The following is a 24,200-nucleotide window of genomic DNA, read 5'->3' as shown; positions in this document are numbered from 1 at the left end:
AACGATGGTCCAATGTTGCCTCAAGTACTGCTGTGAATAAAAAAGCATCAATTAATTTGTTATGTTAAAGTGTCTACTTAAAGATTCTAGAAAAAGGTCAGCTACTGGTGTACCAGCTTAAAGTGAATTTTTTGGTCCTTTTAGCAATCTATTCTTAACATTAACAGTAAAGACTTTGTAAATAGTTCATTTTCTATTTCTACTTAACAGACATTTTTCCTACTCCTGGTGAGGCTCTGTTTGATAGGCTGGACTAGACGATCTTTCGAGGTGCCTTCAAACCTGGGCTGTTGTAGGATTCTATTGCACAAGAAAGTGATGGGAAAAAGCTGCAGAAAACATGACTGCAAAATTGCTTATCTGATAAAGCCAATCTGGGCAGAAGAAGATACTGAAACATTTTAGTTCTATTTGTAAAAAAAAAAAAAAAAAACCATGGATTGGATTTGGATGTCAATTTAAAAAGAAAGATATAGCAAGTTTTTCATGGCCAGATAAGCCTCTCAATACATTCATTAGACCACTCTTTACTTTGGTAACTGGAGAGTCAGCTGGAAGCAGCTCTCTCCCATCCCTTAACTTTTGCCTGTATCATTTGTAATTGTGTAATTTTCTAAAAGGCACCAACAAAAACATTTTTAAGCAGCAGAAATTATTCAGTAAGGGATAAACTTATGGCAGAACTATAGGGAACCAAGACCTTGAAAAAACTTGAATGGCCACCACAACCCCAAGGAGAGGAGAAAGGAGTCACACGGCCAGGCTGAGGAGTTTCTCCAAGGCTGCCAGAATAGCTTGGTGGTGACAACGGTCTTACGTGTCTCCTTCCTTTCTGTGGTCCAAACCAGTGAAAACACCTTGCAGCGTGGCTTCTGGTTCTTCCCAGCTCTCACTCTGGAACAGCAGCACACACAGGCCTCCATGGCAGCAGTGCAGGCTATACGGAGGAGGACCAGCTACATAATCAACTCTCTTAACTGGCACAATGCAGTCCCCATAAGTTTCGCTGGTGGGAGTCATGGGAAGTAACAAAATGTTCTTCTCCCCACTCTGTAGCATTGCACTTACTTTATTCTTTGAATCTGGGGGAAGAATCAAAACCCAGAACTTGCCCCCACAGTAGTCACGCAATTAATCTCTGAGAATATTTGTTAAATAAATCCTGTTACACCCAAGTCTCCAATTCTGACTGTGCTGCCGAGGATTTGGCTGCAAGCCAGACATGTTTACTTATTCACTTTGGAAAGAGAATCTGCAAATCCACTGACCATATGTAAGCTCCATGGTACGTAAACAATCGCCCAATTCTTGCCTGCATGATTTCAGCTGACAGTCATTTGGTGTATAAAATGGAGATCTCAGACAGCCAGCAAAACACCTTATAATATCGTAGAATCATAGAATCATTAAGGTTGGAAAAGACCCTTAAGATCATCGAGTTCAACCATTAACCTAGCACTGCCAAGTCCATCTATACCATGTCCTCGAGCACCACATCTATCCGTTCTTTAAATACCTCCAGGGATGGAGACTCAACCACTTCCCTGGGCAGCCTGTTCCAATGCTTGACCACCCTCTCAGTGAAGAAGTTTTTCCTAATATCCGACCTAAACCTCCCCTGGCGCAGCTTGAGGCCGTTCCTCTCGTCCTATCACTTGTTACTAGGGAGAAGAGACCGACCCCCACCTCGCTACAACCTCCTTTCAGGTAGTTGTAGAGAGCAATAATAATAATGACATAGCAATAATAGCAATAATGTAACAACATAATTTTAAAAATCAACTGAGAAAAGACTAGAAGAGAACCAAAGCTGGAAGAGAGTCATGCACTCATTCAGAAAGCACCAACTGCCGTTTGCTTTTCCAGCTGTGAAACAGCAGCTCTGGGGTTTCATCACCAACAGCTCAGCTATGCACGCAGAGCAAATCACACAGGGAACTAGAGGCAGCAGCTATTGAGCCATCTCAGTGTGAAATAGCTCCACTCGGGAGTCAGCATCCTAAAAGTTCATCAGTCACTTTCTTCCTCATCCTTCAGACTCTACCTAAAAATCTCTTGGGAATGAGAAGTTTCTCAAATACACGATGCTGCCCTACTAGGCTGAAGGATGTTGCTGGTGTCTCCACAGAAAAGAAACAAACACAAGGATTTCAGAATTGTATGGATTAAAGTTGAATAGACTATCAATGTTTGGACTCCACTGCAGAAAAATAAACAGACTCTCAGCTTTACCTGTTACCCCTTCCCACCCTCTGAACAGGTAAAGCAAGAGCCTTTGCTAACCACTCGTAGCAGTACGGTGCAATGTCTTCACTCCCTGTATAAGCAGCTACCAACTCAAGGAGGCAGCCAAATCTGCAGGTTTGGCTCAGGATAAACTCAGAATTAAGCCATCAAGTGTTTTACAAGAAAGGCCACAAAGCACAGCTCACAAAAATAACACAGATACATCTAGGTTACAGGGCCTGGCCCTGCCACTTGGCCTGCGGTAATACTGAGATGCCATCTGTGAGTCCCAGAAGTGGCATTTGTTTCTTTTCACTGGCAGCTCGCTCACAAACACACTGCCTTTTTGCCAGCTCTTCCATGCAAGCAATAACTCTAGGCAGCTCATTACAGCAAGATACATGAGAGCTTAACTGGGTAGCTACTAATCCATCTAGATTTACCCACGCTTATCTACACACCACAGTTCAGTGCAATTGGCTGCAGTTAGCAGCATCGGCAGGAGCAGAATCACGTTCTGTGCAGATTTCTATCGCCCCGTTGCAAGGGCTCGTTGCCCTGGCACTGACCACAGGGAACATGACATTGCGTATCCAAATGTGCAGTGGGATGCGTCAACAGAACAGGTTAATGGCTATAGGAAAGCTGTTTCATGGCTTTGGGAGAAGAAAAAGGAAAAGTCATGAGAGTATTTCTGTTCTTGATGCAGGTTTGAGTGTTTAATAGTTTTTAGGAAGCTGTGGAAGAGAGGGAAACAGTAAATATTACCTGTGGATTATAAAATTCCACTAAGTTTTACTAGTGTAAAAATGCAAGCATGCTCCAAACTAATTCAAAAAGCAGATGTGAGGAGGGAGGGAGAAGGAAGGGGGAAAAAAAAGAAAATTATGAGAACATTAACTTTTTTACACTACAGAAAATAGTTTTTTTCATTTCACATGAGGATAATGTAAATCAGCTAAACAGGAACACATTATGCAGAAACCTTGTTTTCTGTTTGCTCATCTTTTAAAATTTGTTTGAAATCATGCCACTATTGATGTTTAGACAGAAGTTAGCTTATTTGTCTTGATCCCTGTATTTCCCAGTTTCACCTTCTGTCTGGCCTGGTCCAACAAGACCAGGATATACTCAGCTGACTATTGGAAAAACACGGAACTCTCAGATGGAAATAAAATAATCAATCACTAAATTACCAGAGTTACTCTTAAAGAATTATTAAATTTTAAAAATGGAAGCTTAACCACTCATCCATGACAAACGTATTTACCACAATTATTGTTTTCAACAAATTGTTCAGCCTGTTTATATGGCACAGAGCACAAAGCTTTCTTCTTTGGAGAATTTGGATCTGTGGCCTTGAAGCCATCAAGCTCCAAAAATCAATGCTACAACCTGACTTGTAGTGTTTATGTAGGTCAAAAAGCATATTTTCTTCCAGATGCAATGCAGGCCCTGAAAAATACTCACTCTCTGAACCTGCAGGTGCTTTCAAATACACTCTGACAATTCATGCTGGGATATTTTACATGGTAACCACTCCCCTGCCAGAGTCAAGACAGGTGAAAGGGGAGTGCTAATTTCTTCATTGCTGCAGCTGGCAGCCACCAGTGGTTGAGGATGCCACCAGTGAACACAGAAAGTGTGCTTTTAGTGCAATCTGAGATTTTTGTCACTCTCCGTTGTTGTTCAGTAGAAATAAAGGGGTTCACAGGCACACCCACATCAGCTGAAGTTTGCTTTTAATTGATGGTGTTTTCAGGTGCCCTGTTATCAAAGTCTCCCATCCATTTGTCCTAGCAAATAATTGAATGGGTAGGGGCATAATTTCAGTGTTTATTTCACATTTTCCGTGGGCTTCATCTCTCATATTCTTTTGTCAGACTGACACAACACATCTAGTCTTCTAATATCATTAAATCTTAAGACATTCATTTACTAAACAGCAGCAGTTATTCTAGATATTACTACAGCAATGTCCACCCTCAAGTAGTTCACTACTACTGTCTTCTCGGAGTTGGCAAGTGAGCACTCCTCAGCCTCTTCAGGGCAAAGCCAAATGGCTTCGTGTAGAATACAGAACAATTTTTAAAATTATGAGAGCTTGATAACATTCCAGTAGTGCTAGAAAATAAAACTCATCCAAAAACTCTACACCATTAAAAACAGAAAGAAAAAAATAATTTTCAATGGACTGTATGAATTAATAACTTCAGCGGCCCAAATTGTCACACAACACATCACTCATCTTTCTTTAAAGAACAAGAGCACTAGTTATACATCTCTCAGAATATATTCTTCTAGCTGAAGCTAGTCTTAAAATAGATTGATCTTGCCCTTATAGATTGTATTCTGTCTTTGTTCTGCTGTGGGTTGCTTAGTGCTCCTGCTGCAAGGTCTCTCTGTAACAGTCAAGTGCCAATCTCATACCTGATGTCCTTCACAGGCAGCAAGGCTTGGGAGTCCAGCCATGTAATGACTCAACACTGAATCTTCAACTGCCCGTTTCACCTCCAGTTACACATTTTTCCAAAAATACTTTGCCAACAAAAGGCCTGCTAGTGATGAGAGCTTTGGTTTCCTAGTTATACTGTCCAGGCACAACCTAGCTGTAAAGCAAGGAAGTGCAGTCCTAGAAAAGGAACATTCTTAACGACAGATGCTTTTAAACAGCATAAGCGGTCCAGATCTGAAGAAAAAAAAAAAAAAAAACATACTTCTGAATGTCACCCCTTCAGTGGGACTTCGCTGCTCCATGCAAGTCTCAGGCCTCGGGACAGCACATGATAATGGAATAGCTTTCTCTTCCTCTTTAGAAGGCAGCCTCTGCCAACCCCCTTTCTGCTTTTGAAGATATTCTTAAGAACTTTCTCATTCCAGCCATGAGGCTTCCACCACTGACTGCCTGAGAAACAAGAGCAGTTGTCCAGCCCAGAGCAGTGTCTTTTCTAAGAAGAAAGCACAAGTATACAAACTGATGGCTGTGCTACTGTTACTCAGAGCTTCTCGTTTATGCCTTATTTCCTGCATCCAAAAGAAGGCTCAAAAACACAACAAAATATGCAGTTCTTAATGGCATTCACAAACCAACACGAAATTTCTGCGTACGCTAATAGTCAGGCTAAGTTTCTTGAACACTAGGAAAAAGGAACAAAGACCCTAAGTGCATGACTAACTCTTTAAACAACAGTCTGTTTGTGCAGGATCAAGGAACCATCTGTTTTTACAAACTGCCCACTGGTATAGTCATGATGTAGACTGTCACTACATGGAATTTAGGAGAGATTCAGGTACAGACATGAATAGTGATTCAGTCTCTGTGAAGCTCTTCTTCAGGTTTCTGCAGTACAAAATAGCATCCAAATGATTAAGACTGTAGCACTCGGGTTTAAATCACTAGTTCTGCCAAAGATTCTCTTTGTTGCCCGAGGCAAATCTTTAGGGCCTCACGCAGAAAAACACTTAAGCATATGTGAAAAATCAACAGAAATCTATAAAAAAAAAAATCAACAAAATCAACAGAATCTATACAAAAACATTCTTAAGTGTTTTGCTTAACTACAGACAGAGTTTGTTTGTGCCCAAGGTCTCCAAACTGTGAAGGAGGTGGTGTTTCCCATCTCCCATCCTTTCTTTATCCCTAGAGTAAGAGCTGGATATTCTGGGCAGGATTATTTATCATCACGTGAAGGTAGAGATACTGTAACAGTAGAAGTCCAACTGTAAAGACATTAATACAAATATTATGGATTCATTTCTGGTATGATTATGTGGACTAAGACCCCAGTGTACCAGCTAAACTATATAAACACAGATAAAACCATCCAAACATCTAACCTTAATAATAAACCCAATTTAACTAACAGAATAACCTAGATGAAATTCCAGCAGTCTCTCACACATGGTAAATTAAAATTCTCCGTAATAAAAGTTCAGAGTACACTTCTACAAAGCTAGCGTCATGTCAGAAAATATAAACAAAACCAGGAAAAATTTAATTCATCTCATTCTCCGAAGTCACATCTTGCATTTACTAAGCTCTTTCAAACACGTTATGTTGCTGATTAACAGTGATGCCTTAAGGCACAACCTTTATCCTTTTTCTGATCTTTGGAGTTAAAAACTGCTTTGAAATGTCACCAAGGCATACAGTTGTTACTCAGTGATAACGTTGGAGAGCACCCTATAATTTAAAACATTGCACTTCTAATTGACAAAATTGAGTCAAGTAGGAAAAGCATGATGAATTCAGATCCTATCCTGAGTACAATGAAACTTCAAACAGTGTTGAAAAAAATGAAAAACAGCTGAGCTAATAAAAAACAGACCCTGCTTAAACAATCTTTCATTAAGTAAATTTCACCTACATTGTTACTCTTGGAATTTGGGAAAGTGGGAGGAGCCTGCAAGGTCTGAAGAGGAGATGTGAAAGGATGTTTGAGAAATATGTAATGTTTAGCAAATTAAGAAACCAGACAACCAAAGCCAGACTCTGACCTCAGCTATACTGGTGTAAATCCAAACTAACATCACTGACTGCAATGGAATTACTCTGGATTTACTCCATGTTAACTGAGATCAAAACCTGTTCAATGGGACAGAATATTGAAGTGGAAAAAATGGCTTTTCTATCTACACAATGGGACTTTTCATTGCAAGTAACTAAGAAACTGTTTAATGCTATGTAGCTACAACACAAAGGTGAGATGGGCTTGAGCCATCACAGAAACATCCACAGCCAAAATTTCTAAAGTTTGAAAGTTTTATGCACTTCAAATCTGCCTCTAAACAAGCTTTATGCAAACTAAAGAGTTAATTCAAAACATGCTTCACTTATTTAGGGCTTTTCTTGTTTGCTTGTTTCATCTCAAACCTTACTCTTTACAAAACAAGACTCATCCCCATGAAGTAGGCATGCAACAGCATCTCTTAAGTTGCTTCCCTCATGCCCTTTACAGAAACAAATTCATCCTCTCATACCTCTTGCTAAGCTAGAGCTCCATCTCCATAAGCTACCACACACCTCTACACTGTGCAGTATTTCTGTGCCTTCCCTCTGAAAGAAAAAACATGGGTACGCATCAGTATAGGTGACTATGCCAAACCACCAGGAGCTTAAAAGATTTGCTTGAAGTGACAAAATGGCCAAATCCTTTAAAATGCAATTTAGCCAACACACATTATTTTTATCTTCATATACCATGGTTCACTTTAGGTAACAGAACGATATTCAATTACACTTTCAAGGGTGGGGAAAGGGCTGAGTTTTTACAGTAATGACATGATCTCCGCTTTTCACACCCTAAGCACAAGCAACAACAGCAATATTTAGAACAAAGCTTGATACACAAAGCAGCCGCATTTTTTTCTCCCATTGTCAGCATTCACAGAGACTGTCTAGATTTGCACACACAGAGATGCTGCATAACTCAATCTTTCCAGTTCAATTCAGTTCACTAGTGCTAGGGATGCTCATTCCCTTCCCACTGCAGCTACGCCAGCCGAACAAACTGCCAGCCCTGCTCTCCAGAACTGTCCTAACACAAGTCATCACCTTCTCTGCTGGGCAGCAAAGCGATTCATGCACACTCTTTCTAACCAAGCTAGCGAGCTCAAAGAGTTTCAGCAGTCTCTGCTAATCTGGACCATTTTGGAATGAACCTAGAATTGCAAAGCAGCCCTCATGGCTGGGGATCAGATAAGGCCATAACCTCAGAGAGAAGCAGATAGCAGTGCAGAGCAGTAATTTTTTCATCCAATATAACTATACCTTTAAAGAAAATGTATGTCCACAGATTCAGCCGAAGTTTCAGAGAACAAAATATCAGAGTCGGTTGGTCCAATTCAGACCCAGAACAAACTCTAGAAACGCACTTGCTTGCATGGCCAATATGCAAAGTGAGAATGATACGTGTCCATGCTACCACCCTCATTCATGCTAAGGCAAACATCAGCCATCAGACACACTGAAAGGAGCAAGGGAAAGATTTCTCCATCATCTCCTGCACAAACCTATTTGTGGCTAACACAGCACTTCTTTCAGAGCAAGAACACGTTGCCTTTAGCAGCAACATATTTCATCACCAGGATCCAGTCTGTATAAGCAAAATATACTCCAGACTGCCAAGAAATCTTGAGATAAAGGAGGGGAGTGCTGAGAAGGGACACTGAACCTCTGAGAGAAAAGGGTCAATGGAAACTTTGAGGAAGGAATGGGCTGAAGGCAGAGACGAAGAAGATAAAAAGATGTGGGAGTCTGACAGATTAGGGAAGAAAGGAAAAGAAAGAATAAACATTTCAGGGACAAATAAGTGATTTGTGGGCTTGTGGTTAACACAGAGGACTGACTCAGGAGTAAGTCACATGAATTTCCTGTGCTTTGATTCAGCTTATGTAAAATTTAAAGGGGGAAGACATGACCAAAACAAAAACAAACAAAAAAAACCCAAAACACCGAAAAACCCCATTCATCTGAAGTGTCCTAAGACAGCAAGATGTAGGTTTTTAAGTAATATGTTGTTCAAATCAGGAGGCAACACTCCTGGACAAGCACCACTGCCTAAGCACCATGTTATGCTCTCCCAATGCTGTAGGAAAGCAGTCAAAATGTTGTCCCAACCAGTGCACGCCATGTCTTCCTTCAGCAGTCTACCACAGGCTACACTGGGGCTTGGCTTTGCCTGTGCCACTTGCTGGGGGCTATCAGTACTTCTGGTACTCAAACTCTGGTAAAAGACAGTAGTTAATATGTGCACAGTGATGCTAAAGATCTCTAATTAAAAGCACACTACTACCGTGTTGGTGCTCTACAAGCTAAGTAACATAAAATGGAAAAGAAGTGCCACAATGCAAAGTGATCTGCCCAAAGATTGGCAGCAATCATTGTCTCTCTACCTGGGTGCTCCAGCTATTGCTCTTTTACTTAAAACCATGTGCTTGCCTAACCATTTCACCTATTTACAGCCTAAAAAAACTAGCTCAGACACAGTACTTGTAAAGTCACAGTCTCTTGAGTATTTTAGTAAATAGAAATATAAATTAATATGGGGGCATAAAAGAAACCACAGTATTCCTAGCTGTTCTAAGGCTGAGGACTTCGGTTTTTTTCTGCACAACTTTCCTCCTCTTCTTCTGTTCCTCAATAAATTATAAGTGCAAAAGCATACTAGTTCAGTGAACCAACTAAGACCTCACTAACTAAACAAAAAGCTCTGTCCTTTGGAAAACAGACTCGGACATACCATTGTACAGCTTAAGAGAACTCAGGAAATGCTTCAGTGATATTCAGCATCCCCAGAGACACTTAACTTCAGCTCATGAAAATACACTGGTGTCCAAAGCATGAAAGTTACAATGGCTTCCTGCTTACACCCCCCACCCCCCAGGCTATGAATCTAATTTAAACAAGATGGCAGGAATCCAGCAGTAACCTATAGTCATAGATTAGAGCTGCTATCCTGAGCAAACACACCAGACATTTAGCTGGGACTACAGCAACACAAGACATTCCTTCATTTTCATTTACTTATGCAAACTCACCCCCACTCACTCCACTTCAGCAGGGTTTTTCCAGCCTAAAAACCTGGGGTCCCATTCTGCTTTTGGTTACATCTCATTGCAGGCAAGCTCTACTGGTTGCAATTTATCCTATAGTTATAAAGTTGATATTGTGAATTTGACCTACTATATATCAGCCTACATGAAATTGCCTTTTAAAGCTGCCTTCATATTTTGTAGTCCTATGGCTGGGAAGAAAAAACAGCAGAGGAAGGAAGAATTACAGCTCCCATGAACACACTGAAGCACTGAACTATACAGATAAAGCTCACTCCCTCTCAACTGCAGTTCTGCAACAGGCTCTGCACCATGAGGGGGCCAGCTGTCTTCCTCAGGCACCTCAAAAGAATAGTTTAAAACTCTCTCTCTACACAACGCTCGCACATCCAAGTTTATTTTGGGAGTTCCATTATGTTATACATAGGCTCTGAACACTTACTTGTTTGATTCGTTGTGTACCTAATATCACACACTAACTGTTGTATTACCAAGAGCACATGGTAAGGAAGCCACTATTCCAGAGCGAACAGATGAGACTGCTAATAGGGACACATTACTGAAAATAAATTCAACACTTTCAATTATCTTTCATTGCATGTGATGTATGCAGCTTGTTGGGTTGGTGTCTGGGAACACATAATTTTCAAATATGCATATATTTTATCAGTAATGCTCTGCAGACTGAAATCTGTGGCTAAGTATATTTTAGGAAAAGGGCTACAACTTGAGCAGAGCCGCAAGACTGCAGACAGTGTCTCTGTGAAGAAGAATACCAAGGATGACAAAGAAAATCAAGATGGAAGAGTACATGGGATACAGAACAATAAGTTAACATATCTTCATAAATACACACAGCCTGTTTACATTTGCAATACACATTAACAATGTGCATCACAGCCTCCGTTTGTGGCTTATCCCCACAGAGATTATCAGTCTCATAGCTGCCAGTATTACTCCTTTAGCTTACACAGAAAGCGTCTCTGCTGAACACCCAAGGTTCAAATCCTGCTGACAACCTGCGGTAAGGGCAAATGAGGTTTAAGACGTTCCGATGAGCCACATCCCTAGGCATCCACCAATACCCTCCACAAAGCAGACCCGCAGAAGTTCCTCAGTTTATGCTGGAGCTGCCTGCACAGGCTGCCTCTGAGAATTACTCAGTTATAGCTCAAAATACCCCACCGGGGGAGGTTCTTCAGCAGGGTTGAAGGTCTGGGGTTAGATCAGAACCAGGGAGGACACCATAACCTATTCCCCCATGTGAGCTAGGCTCGTCTGAGCACTCAGTATCCATATGGTAGGATGACAAACAGTACGAAAATACATCTCAGTGTCTATTATTTGGACAGTCAGCCCCAGAGCGGGAAAAAGTCAGAAAGTAGAGAGCCTCTCATTTGACTTCATACCTCCTAAATTCAAGGCTTCAACTGAACTAACCTTTGCTCCCTCTACAGCCAGTGAAAGGAAAGGAGACCTCCAAACAGTATTTAAAAATTCACAAGCAATGAATTGCTCCATAAAGGTACCAATTTCATTTTGTGAATTACAGAAAGAGCCTTTGGGTGGCTAGTCTCTCAGCTGAGGTTCTTCAGTTAAGTGCCTAAAATGAAATGGGATGAATCCTGTCCTCAGCGTCATGGCTTCATGTATCTTGACATAACATGATCCCATTCAAGTGCTTCAGGAACATGAAGACATTGTGCTTCTCCTCTGGCAAAACCAGGGAAAAGCTCAGCTCACATCTACAGTTACCAAAGAATAGGTTGCACATGTTCTTCAAAAGGCAACAAGAGAAGTTTAACCATAGACCACAAGGGACATGCGCGACCTAAACCACTCTGATCCCAATTACAAATATAACATTGGAAACTATCCCTCTACAAAACGCAAGTCTTGGACACAGAGTTCACCCAACAACTGCACAGCACAAATTCACAATAGGCATAATTGAAGGATCTCATAGATCAGATCCGAGAGCAACACACCTAAAACAGGAAATCCTAAACACTGGCAATAGTTACAAAAAATGAATTATATTGAACAATGTGATTGAGGGGTAAAACACATTCTCCCTGGCAGTAGTAAAGAAAGCACATGAAACAGCCAGCCCAGACCACATTTCATTAAATCCATCCTATTTCTTCTAACAAAACTGTTGATTATCAGGGCATGGTGAGCTGATCAAGTAACACCATCAGTCTCTTTCAAGAGAGAAATTGTTTTGCCATTTGGAAACTGAAAACCATATGTTCCTAATATTTTCTCTGATGTACGCATCTCCTTCAAAACCAAAGCCCGCAGCATATGCCAAGAATCAAATCATTGACTGGAAAATATATACCAACTGGCATCTGAGGGCTTTCTCCATCTAAAGGGTTCCTCCTGTTATTCTTTAGGCTGCATTCAAAATCCATTAACTAAATTAAATATCTGCTCCTTTTCCATACTCCTTAATCCAGCTTATCAAGACCCTCAACTGACTGAATTGAATCCACTCTAGTATAAATTCCAAGCAGCCTCCAATACACACACAAAAAGTGTAAAGCACAAGTCAGAAAGACTACAGAGACACATACCTCAAGTCCACGCAGCATAACAGAAATAGCTCTGAGGTTCCTAACAAGTTGGTACAGCAGGATGAAGAATGTCACAGACACACAACAAAGCACCGACCCAATATAAATTCATTTTGCTCACCGTTGGTTAAGAAAAGTTCAAGCACAATTTGTACCAGCAAATGGAGTCCCATCACTCCATGCCCCCCTACACATGAACAAGTATTGTTTACCCTCCTGCAGTTAACACGCAGCCCAGCTCCATATCACACAATACAGAGCTTTCAAAAGGCACACGAACACATCCCCATACCTGATCCGAATCAAGCTGGTACTGCTGGATGGTAGATTAAGGATCACAGAGTCTCAGTTTCAGCAGCCTTCAGTTCTTGGGTTTTTTTCCCTTCATTTTCCTCTGAGAACTGAAGTTCCTCTCTTCAGTAAAGGCATTCGCTATTAATTCCCCACCACAGAAGGCATTGTTTTTCACAGTTATCTTCTAGCACTGCCGCTTTAAAAGAGCGTGGTTGGCATTTCAAGAGGCAAATATTCTATAGTTCGCCTCCTTGTCAACTTCCCTCTGTATATTTCACTGATAATTCATCTTACAATGAATGCTACCACCTCAGGTAAAGTGACATGAAGATGTATATAATATTTATGCCTCCTTATTCATTTCACTACTGTGCATTCTCAGAAAATAACTGTTTTCTCCAGATGAGAGACAGAATATATCAATCTCGGGGCAGGACAGCTTAGTCATAGCTTAAAAGCACTTGAGGATCTGCATCAAATATCTGCTTTTTATTAATAATTAGAAATTTGAGTTGTGGGCATTTAAACCAATTCAGTAGATGCATACATCACCAGCAATTTCTCTTTTCTTTCCATACCATGGAGCTCCTATCAAGACTCGTAGCCAATGTGGCTTACTGTTAAACAATTATTGCCACGCATAGAATTAACTTGGCTTCTCTACATGACTTTGTGTGGAAACACAAGCTACTGCAACTTTTGAGAAATAAATTGAAAGTGGGGGGAAGAAGAGGAGAAGGAGCATGGAGGAAGTCAGAAGACTGCAAATTCAGCTCTTACACTGTTGGTATCTACCTTCTCCCCACTGCTCCCAGTTATCAGACGTTGCTACCTTAGACGAGAGTAACTACCATTCCCTGCTTCACAAGGAGGAGAAACCACAGTCCTCACCTGCTCAGGCAGGCAGAGAACACAGCTTCAACAGATCCTCCTTCCACACAGCATTTCAGATTAAACCATATTCACTGCTTGGGTAATTCAGGACATGGTGAAATATTCCGTCCAGCCACTTTTTATCTGGGGCAAGTGTTCACTGTTTTTTCAGTTTAACTGGCACCAGTCTGATCACTTTGTAATCTGGTTCAGTGTTGTGTTATATTTACCTCAAGATCAATCAGCAAATAGTTAGAGTAACAGAAATAATGGGGCAGCAATCTCTAATGGGAAGGCAGGGACAAATCTTTTTGTGCAGAACAGCAGCAGCTGAAAGACCAACCAGAGCTTCATACTATACTGTCACTGTGTGGATTTGTGCTGCTCTTTAAATGCGTATTTTGTGATGTACATCTACACTTTTATACTGATGTCCTCCCTGAGAACAGTGACAAGTGGCTTCTCAACAGGTTCTGTTCACTGCAAATGATCTAAAGACACAATCGTATCTGGAGTGGAAGTTACAGAACCTACACACCACCCTTCCCTTCTCAGCAAGGTGTGTGATCCTCCAGCACAGTCTACATTTTGCTCCTACTAGTCTTCAGAAAATACAATTGTAGTAAGTGATATGAAGAAAAAGCTACTATACTGGGAAGCGAAAGAGTTTTTGGGTGTGTGGAGGGATAATAGTAATGTAAAGAATCTAAGGCAACTGATAGAAAGCTCTCACATTAACACCCGCTGTTATTTGGGAGTGAATTGAAAACTCTACCATTTGCTACATTGTTGCATACCTAATGGTTGAGTTTGCAATGACACTGTAATAGTGACTGCTATTTTGGACAAAACATGGGAAGTATCCTCTATGTAAACTCCGGAAGCTATAGAGAACAGGCGTACACTGCTAAACAGCAAGCTTCATTTGCCAAACGACATCAGTAACAATTATTGGGACAGAATAACACTGAGATGCATTACTAATGAGCTACAGAGTTTTTCACATAATTGTCACCACTTGGAACTGGGGATAGCAAACCAAAATAGACTAAGTAGCTTCTGTATAAGTTCAGTAGGCAACAATTTCAAATGTGACATGAAAAATAATTCATAATGCAAAGCAGAATAGAATGACATATTTGAGGCATTATCACTTTTTTTCCCTAAGGAAAAGACAATCTCCACTTCATCTTCGAGTAAAAACAGGGATAAAATACTTTCCCTTGCAAAAAACACATTCAAGAATCAGCAGGAAAATTTTCCATTGTGCATACCTTCAGGTCTGGACAGACACAGTTAAGACAGTAAAAATGTAAGTTTTAAGTGATGTTCTAATAGGCTTTTGGATGATGTTACACTTCTGCACTGTCTCAGAGATTTTGGAGCTTCTGGCACTAGCAACACTGTCTTCTGTAATCTATATAAACAGCTACTTTTTGAAGGACCCCAGATAAATCCTTCTAGAGGATCAAGAAAACAGCCATGTAATCACACAGAATTGATTTTGAAGACATCACAATGTCTCCATTAAGGACAACAATAAGGTTTCAAAACACCTGTTACACACGGTCAGTACAGTTATCATAGAAGTCTCAACAGAGATGGAAAATACCTGTAGGTGCTTTAGAGTTTATCCTTATCAACTCAGAGTTGTTCGCTATTATACAGTATTGGTGATGGTCACTCAATTGATGACAGTAACAATAAAGCTTAGTAATAGTAACAACAACAAAGAGGCAGTATTTGAGCCTTAAGGAAACAGAGTATTTCCTGCTGAAGTTGTCAACGGTTAAATAATAAGTAATAGTAACACTTCAACAGTTAGAGCACAAAAGTGCAGATCTAACAGTTATTATGCCCAGTTCTGGCTATCATTTGTCATATGTCAGACATACCAAGACAGCACTGAACAGTTGTAAATTTACAGTGTCTTCTAAAACATGACAGAAAAACTCAAAACTTGGACGTGCACTCATTACTGCTGTCACTATATATCTAAAGAAGTCCAAAATAAACCAAACCCGCCCCCCCAGAAAAACTTACACAACCTTCAGTTTTTCAGATAGGATTTTTCAGAAATTTCTGGGGCCACCAAAGAACACTACTCTGAAAGATCAGCCGTGACAACTTTAACCTGGTACTCTGTGATGCATCAGTAGGGCTACAGCACCAGAACAGGGAGATCAGACTTGTTCAGCTAATACATTTTTTTCCGACTTTGGATTTTGGGAATAACATGAAACCCACTCAACTTTCAAATCAAGAAGACTATTTGAATTAAGTGGAGAGAATAATTTTCTTTATCTCTGACCTTATTCTTACCAGAGTTGGGGCAACTCTCCTCTTTCCTTCCTATAAAAACTATGGGATTTTGCTAAGTACCAGTGTTTGCAAAACATTTTCCCACAGAACTTCATTGGCAAGCAGTTTATTCCTCCTTGCTAACATAATAATCTGTCTAGTTCAAATATTAGACAGCTTTCAAACAGTTTTACATACTGAAGAAGGTAAGGAGACCCACTGAATGTGGACAGGAAGAGCTAATGCCCCAAAACAAGCAGACCTCCCTAGAATCCACCAAATCCTCGGTTCTTGATGGGCAGTTTCCCATTTCCATCCACTGCGTGGTTTGCAGAATACAACAGATAGATGTAAGGTCCGTCCAAGATCCATGCGTGCAGCAGCAACCCACTGAATCTTTCTCTTTCTTAAGCAAAAGATATACTGTAAAACACAGGCAATATTCCCCCCCCCTCCCCTTTTCTAACCCCCCTAGTTCCGTCACAGCACACTCAAAACCTCAATTAAAAACCACTGTATTACACTCACACAGTGCTGAATGTCACCCGCCAAAGTACTGAGGGAGTTTATACCACACCATAGCATGGCTTATAACAGACCAGCCTCAAATAAGTGCTATTACTTACCCACAGACGCAATGACACCAACAGTTCTACATGGCCCCCAGAATGAGAACTGCAAGGGAATGGGACACCACAGGAGCTCCCAGACTTTTCTTGTACTGCCCCCATCTGTTGTACAAACTCCACTTCTGTGGTGCTGGCACACTCAGATACCAGTACGAAATACCGTATTTCCCTTAAGCTTGCCCTCCCTGCTTTGGAAACCACTGCCATTCAGTTTCTCCACAGGCAAGTTCCTGTTCTTCAGTAAAACTAACACCAAGTCTTGAAGCATTTCTTCCCCCACCCAAAGGAACCAGAGAGAATCCTGAAGACAATGGCCTCCTTCTTCAGGCTATACCAGAAGGACCATTCAACTTCTCCCAACTGGGAAAAGGTTTTGGACAACTGATTTATATACATTCAGCCTTTGCCTGAAAATTTTAAAAGACACCCATAAATCTGAGAGTAAAGCCTGAGGCCAAAGACCTCACGTGACAGAAGAATGCAATAGATTAAGTGCAGGGCAACACGTTAGAGGAAAGCTAACAGGAGAGCCTCACGTAAGAAACCCGCTGGGCAGTGAAGAGGCAGTGATACCCTTTACCTGTAGATACAGAAATGACAAAGTGGTGGCTCATATTGGGAAGGCCGGCCATGCAGCCACAGCAGTTGAATTAAAAACAGGAAGAATTTTCAACTGAGCAGGGGTGAGAGTTTTATTGCTACTCTCAGAAGAGAATTTATTCTTCACCACTCACAAGTGTTTTTTTCAAGGCAGAAGTTAACACATAAAGGAGAGCTTATACTTCTCCATTTCTACACACAGCTTTCCATCTCCCTTTATTATCCATTTGTATAACTGCAATACTTTTTATATCAGGAAGTACGAAAAATTTTAATTCCATTAATAGCCTAATTTTAATTTTTTATGTTCCTCCACTGGAAAAACCATTATTTTTTCTTCATTACAACTTCTAAAAAAAGCTATCAAACCTGCAAAAACCAAAGTTCCCAGACCTTTCATATGACCTTCTGAACTTGTTCCAAGCTAGTATGTGCCTCAGCAGCCTAACCGTTGTTATGGATATAGCAGTGCAAGCCTGTTAAATAAAGGAGACCCCAGTTTATAAAGTTAAACATAATTATGTGCCTTTACTCCATGATAAAATCGGAGCTTTACTCTCAAAAAGAGGGGAGTGGGATCAAGGGGAAGAAAAAAAAAAAAATTATTTCTAGTTCTCCTACACATTTACTACGTGACCCTAGGTGGATGACTTAAGTTCAATACTATTTTCCCATCCGAACAAAGTAGTATTAACATTCTCCCTTTTCTCACATAGGCAATACATTGCCTATCTGATTTGTAAGCAAAAGGGTTAGGAGATGCTCATATCAGAGATTTGTAGACATGCAAGGTATTAACAGGCAAACATCATCCTGTGCACTAGGAAGTCCAGAGGTTATATATTCCCTTCATTTTTCTTGTAATTAAAGTAAGTTACTGGAGTTTGGTCTATAAAATAGTCATTCACACTAAAGGAATGCTTGATTAAATCACACAGAGTCAGAGTTATTACTGGTATAATTCCATTAGCTTTACAGAAAAATACTAGGGGTGAAATTGTCCTCTTAGGCTTATTTTCCATTCCAAAATTCCTTAATGGCATAAAGAAAAAAACAGAAAAGCGGGCCACAGATGTTAAATAAGACATTCTGAGTCCAGTCCCATTTCCACAGGATACAATGGGAGTCAGTAGGAGATCAGGACCCACAACGCACAACTACAAAAGCATTTGCTGATCTTAAGCTTTAGCTCCAATTCAAAATTTTCCTGTGCCAACTCTTCTTAATTCGGGGTTCCCCCACACACACACACAGTTTTTCCATTGAACACAAGTCTGGCAAGAGATTTCTTTGTCAGCAGCCCTTTTCACTACCTACAAAACTTCTGTGATCATGTTTAGGCATTGAAACACCACAACAGAAAATTCTTGTAACCTGTTAAAGTGTTGCACATGCTTACACATGAAGCAGAATCCAAAACAAAAGGCTTTTTCAAAATGGAGATCTCAGCATACCACCAGATGGTACAGCAGTAGCAGAACGTGAAACCCATTACAAACCTTTTCTGTAGGTCATATATTTGGGCTATGCCAAAACCTCGGGTTCGATACTTCTTAATTATTATCATCATTTTACCAAAACACCACAGTCTGAGCAAAATACCACTGCAGTAGTCATAACATTACATTTAAATCTACCATCAAAGACCACAATGTGTTGGCATATCACAATGCAGCATTAATATGCAGCACTTTGGTAACAATGTAGTCCAGTAGAATATAGGAGGATTTTTAAATAACTCAAATTATTTATAATTCAGATGTATCCTCTGCGATGTCAAGGACCCTTCCAAGACAGATTCTTATATGATTTTGATGAATAGACTCTCCTTGTCAACAACTCTTTATGGTGCTTATAAAGCACTTAAGCTGTTTCACTGATCAGTACTAATCAAGCAGTACTGCAAAGTGAATGACTAGGGCACTGTTCAGCATACACTGTGCAACATAAATTAGGAAAACAATGGAGTTAAAAGCCAAATCCACACCAGTTTTACATTGTAATTACCTATCAATGATGAGTGTACCTGGATCAGGGCAGCTTTATACAAAGAGAAGCTCCTTGGAGCAGAGGTCCAACTATACGTTGCACTCCTTTTAGAGTCCCATTTGCCTCATGGACCACAGTACCTCACAAAAACATCAAGAAAATTTGTCTGTGGGGCAGCAACATATAAAGCTCTTTTTGAAGAAAAATTATCAGTTGAGCAAATAACCAGACAACTTGGAGGAAAAAAATAATCTCATGCTCATCAATTTAGTTGAGTAGTCTTCAGAAAGAACAGCACTAGGTAAATGAATTGGACACTGTGAAATACAAGCCAAGCAATATTTTTTATTAGATTTTTGAGAAAAGTTACTTCTCTATAGATTCAAAAAGATGTTGAAGTGGTCACAACAATATTTCTTGCATTTTCTTTTCAAGTGCCTAGGCTTGGTCATCATCAGATATAAGACACCAGATTACCAGCAATCTCAACTGCTACATCCGTAAAATTCAAGACACTGGACTGAGGTGTGTCCTTCTAACTCTAAGAAAGACATAGAGAAATAGTTTTCAGAAATTAAGACAAAATTAAGTTTAAAATTATACATTCTCCAGTTTCAAACAGCTTTATTGCCTCACAAGTTATCCATCATGCTAAAAAGTAAGGCCCCCTCTGGCTGTGCAGGGAAGTTGGACTTCCACATAGAAACACGTAACAGGATACACCAATATATGTTTGCCAGCAGTTCTTTGTTGTATAGGTCAGCTCTCTGCAGGTTTAAGTTTCAGTTACTCTACTGAATGAAATCTAACATTTGCCAAGGAAAGGGATCTCCTGTGGAAACAGAGGGAATGGGGGAGGAGGCAAGGAAGCAAGAAGTCTGTGAGGGGAAAAAAATGTGAATCAAGTAGAGGAAGGTGGCAGTGGATTTGTTGCTAGTGAAGTATGTACAGAGCAAGAGGGTGGTGGTACAGGAAAGCATGACTAAAAGAATCAGTCTGTAACAGAAGAAAAGATCCCGGAGAGCCCGTGGAAGCAAGAGGGTCAGGGAGATGGGAGAAAAGGAATGAGAAGGAGAAAATGTGCAGAAGAAAAACTGAACGAGGAAGAGAAAACATGTGGGATAAGTATGAAAAAAAGTAGCTATTGAAACAAAAGATTTGAAAGTGGCCTGTGATGAAAGCTAAGCATTGGAACTAGCCATGATATAAAAGCTGGAACTTCTTTCTACTGAGGCTGCACAAGAACAAAGGACCATCCACACAAACCTGCAAACTAAAAGTGCACCATTGAAGATGATCTTCTTGCTTTCATATTTGGTGTAGATACCCAAGCCCTCTGAAAAAGAGAACTATCAATTCTTACAGTGGATCACTTCGGTGAGCAGAAAAGGAAGACGTATAAAGTGCAATTATGGAAAGAAAATAAAAACAAAACACTACCAACCCATCATGTTGATCTTCTGCCCCATCCAAGGAAAAGGAGCTCCAGGGACAACTCCCAGCTTGATTTTCCAAAAGGATATAAAAGAGTTCTAGGCTCTACACTTGACCAAAATCTTTTCCTCCTCGCTTACTTCTGTGGCCTGATGCTTTTTAAGTCCCATACATGTTTGTTCCATAAAATAATGAAAAAGTAGCGGGGGGGGGGGGGGGGGGGAGGAGAAGTGACACCAAAGATGAAAACAGTAAGGTACATAAACAGATCCTTTTGTGATACAACACTCTGATACCAAAACAATGGACTCTTTATAAGAAAAAAAAACAGAGAACTTATACAAGCTTATAGATAACAAAACAGCAAAATTTGCAAAGACAAGTTTTGCTCTAATTTTCCAAGCATTTGATTTGAGGTATTTATAACAACAGCAAACACATATCTTGTAGGCCCAAGTATCTATGACTGGGGGAAATAGAAGAGATGTCTGCTTTCATTTGATGACATCCCTCCAAAAATTGAACTCTCAAGAACTGACTTCTGGAATATCATATTCTGAGATATTCCATGGAAACTACAACCAGAAAGGTAATTTTCAAGGGCTTTTTTCCCCGTTCTTTAATATTCCCCCCCCCCTTTTTTTTTTTAAAAAGGTTTTAATGCATAGTACAGCATACATCACCAGCCTGTTCTTATTTCCTCTTCAAGTCACCAGAAAATATTTGACAAGGAAAGAGGAAGAAAGCTAGAGAAAAGGGATAGGAAGGGAATAGAAAACAGATGCTGAAAGAAACGAACACACAATGTACAGCAGAAGGGAAAAAAAGGTAGAATGAGGGAAAGAAGTAAGAACCCAAACCAAAAAACACACCATGTAAAGCTTCTGGATCATTTCAGTGCAAGTTTCTGAATGTAAACATGGGACAACAAGACCAGGGGAAAATTGCAACTGTATTATATATGTTCATAAGTGTATTCCCATAGAAGGGCATTGAAAAAAAAACTTCGTAGCTTCACTACTAGCATACGTGTTCTCTACTAGGAGAAAAGTGTCACTGAAACTACTGCAGCTCGTATTAGAATTATTAAGAGGAGTATTTCATCTCCTAAACTACTCTTTGGTGCATACAGTGCAGAGTCCACTTCAGTTTATCCTGAGGGCTTTTGGAAGGTACTGGTATTTGTCTGCACGGAGGCAGGGAGGGGATTCAGAAAGCCTGACTCGCTACTGGGAGGCACCCGTGCGGCAAGCACGGCTAAGATGCGACAGAAACACGCTCCAGTCCCCTGGAAGCCCAGGAAACACCACCTTTTATCAAAGCCAGCCCGAAGCAGGACCTCCTCTGCTGTCCTGCCCGGGGTCCCTGGCTCTCCGTCCCGCCCCCGAGCCCACCTCGGCGCCTGCCGTGCTTCGGGAGACGGCGGCGGAGCCCCCGCGCCCCTGCCCGCACCCCGCCCGGACCCTCCAGGGAGAAACCCCTACCTGGATCGTGGAAAGGCACCAGCGCGAAGTTGTAAAGCGGTCTCTTGGGTCTTTTTAGCGACGTTTCCAGGATCTTGGATGCCCCCTCGATAACTTGCACCAGGTCGTCGTACATTGAGCCGGTCACATCAAACACGAAGGCCAGGGTGGAGGCTCCCTCCGGCACCGCCTCGCCGCCGGGCTCCCTCTCCGCGCCGGGCTCGGGGGCAGCGCGGGGGCACAGGGCGAGCAACAGCACCGCGCCCAGACCCGCCCCCCACGCTCCGCTGCCCCCACGGAAAGCCATGTTCCCCGCAGCCTGCGCAGCTCCCGCGGCGGCCCAGAAAGGCACTTGCAACGCCCCGCCCGGAGGAGCGCAGAGACCGGCGCCCACCGCCCGCTCCGCTCCGCTCCCCTCAGCGCGGAGGGCAGGAAGCGCCGCAGCTTTTGTCTGCGCGCGGCTGCGGCCCCGCTCCGCCTTTCTTATCGGGCAGGGCCGGGGCAGCGCCGCCCCGAGGGAGAAGGCAGAGCCCCGTCCATGCCGCGGGGTGCGGGAGCTGCTGCCGGCGCGGCGGGGGCTGCCGCCTCCGGAGCCCCGGCCGCGGACTGAGGCGGCGCCCGGCCCGGCCCCGCCTCCCGTGGCCCGCCGCGGCCCCTGCCCTCACCTCAGGGTCTCTTCCCGCGGCGACCGTTAGCGGGGCGGGCCGGGCCGGGGCCGCTCCTCGCACCTGGTCGCCTGCTGCGGAGCCGCTCCGCCCCGAGCCGCCCGCCCCGGCCCCGGCGGGCGCCGGGCCCCGCGGGGGAGCCTCCCTGGCGGGAACGGGGCGCCGGAGGGTGAGGTACGGACCTGCCCGTCACGGCCCGGGGTCTGCGCCCACACCTGCCCGGGTGTGGGGACAGCCGTGCTGGCTCGAGCTCATCCCTACGAGGACAGATGAGTGTATTTATTGTTTTCTTATTATAAAAGCTTGATAGGAGACTGAAATCGCTCCTACCTGTGCTGCTGCCCTGGTTCTCCTGTCGCTTCGGTTACGCTTCCACAACTACAACCTGAAACCCAGAGGCTGGACCTCCCGAGGCCCCTTCCAGCCTCAGTTTTCCTCAGCATTCTTACAGTGACTATCAAAGCATTCTTAATGAAATGAAATGAATGAAAGCATTCTTACAGTGACTATCAAAGAAGGTAGAAAAGACCCCAAAACGTGATCAGCACCACAGCTCCAGGCACTGGCAGTCTGGTGCAAGAAAAAGGCTGAACAAGGAAGAAAAGAAAGTGGTCAGAGTGGTGGTTTAACCCTGCTCAGGCGATGGAAGAGATTAAAGTCTCTATAGTTCAGAGCTCCTTAGTTGTTTAAGGATGCAGCTACATCCCAGCAGGCACCTTTTGAAAATCCAGTCCTCGGTGGCAGATCCAACGCCACACGAAAGGGCTGGGGGGAGAGCCAGGAGCCAAGTCCACGTTGCTGCAGCTCACCTCAGTGCCGCTATCACGAGCCTCCCTTCCCATCGGCTGCATCGTGTACTGCGGGGAGCAACTGCGACATCATTGTAAAAACCAACTGGGAGGGAAATCGCATCCTTTATTTTCAGTGGGATGAGTGAGGTGGATGAGGCACACAGCATTTGCTGCAGCTAGGAAAGGTAGACCATGAAGCAGAATTTAGCTCATTAGTTTCCCTCCTTATTTTACTAATCTTAAAATTGGTGCTAAAATTGCATGCTCAAAGTCATCATATTGTGACTGGAAAATTAATCATGTAGAAACATTGCCTATCCTAATCAAGTTATAAGCCTGGAATTGAATTATAAAAAACAGATGTTTACATTCTTTCTCCCCTTCAGCACTGATGTCATGAGAAGGAAGCACACACATAACCAGAGCTGTGCAAAGCATTCGCAATAAAACCCCAAACCATGGAAAACTTGCCTCATCTGTAATGCTGCTAGCAGAAAACTCGGACCAGGTTTGTCAAAAATATTCACAAATCTTGTAAGTAGAGATGTGTTCAAGCCATAAAATAGGAATATGTATTTTGAACACCCTAGAGACTGGCAGCACTTGGATTTAAGGATTTCCTTCAGTCCTTTATGAAGATGAATTCCTGTTACGTTTTTCCTCACAAAGAAAACCATCATGTTTTTTCTGTCTTAAATTATTTCTCATTTAGATGTAAACAAGCTAGAACAAACCTAGTGTCTCTATGAAAAAAATAACCCTTTTGGACACATAGTGCTGTATCACTAAAAAAGGGCCATTT

At 42.1% G+C, this 24,200-nt stretch overlaps 1 protein-coding gene across 1 annotated transcript in view; it reads right to left on the bottom strand.

The window, feature by feature from the left end:
• Positions 1–22,249, bottom strand: part of HMCN1 (hemicentin 1) — a gene marked incomplete at its 5' end in the record, with an annotated part of 207,571 nt that extends 185,322 nt beyond the window's left edge. The window contains one exon of the mRNA XM_082311735.1: positions 21,964–22,249. Within this exon, the coding sequence (XP_082167861.1) occupies positions 21,964–22,249 (286 nt within the window). The remainder of the gene's footprint in view (positions 1–21,963) is intronic.
• Between the last annotated feature and the right edge of the window lie 1,951 nt (positions 22,250–24,200).

Source organism: Platalea leucorodia, assembly GCF_965183815.1.
Source record: "Platalea leucorodia genome assembly, chromosome: 5".
NCBI lineage: Eukaryota > Metazoa > Chordata > Aves > Pelecaniformes > Threskiornithidae > Platalea > Platalea leucorodia.
Note: the sequence above shows the minus strand (reverse complement) of the source record. Positions and strands in the feature narration are given on the sequence as shown.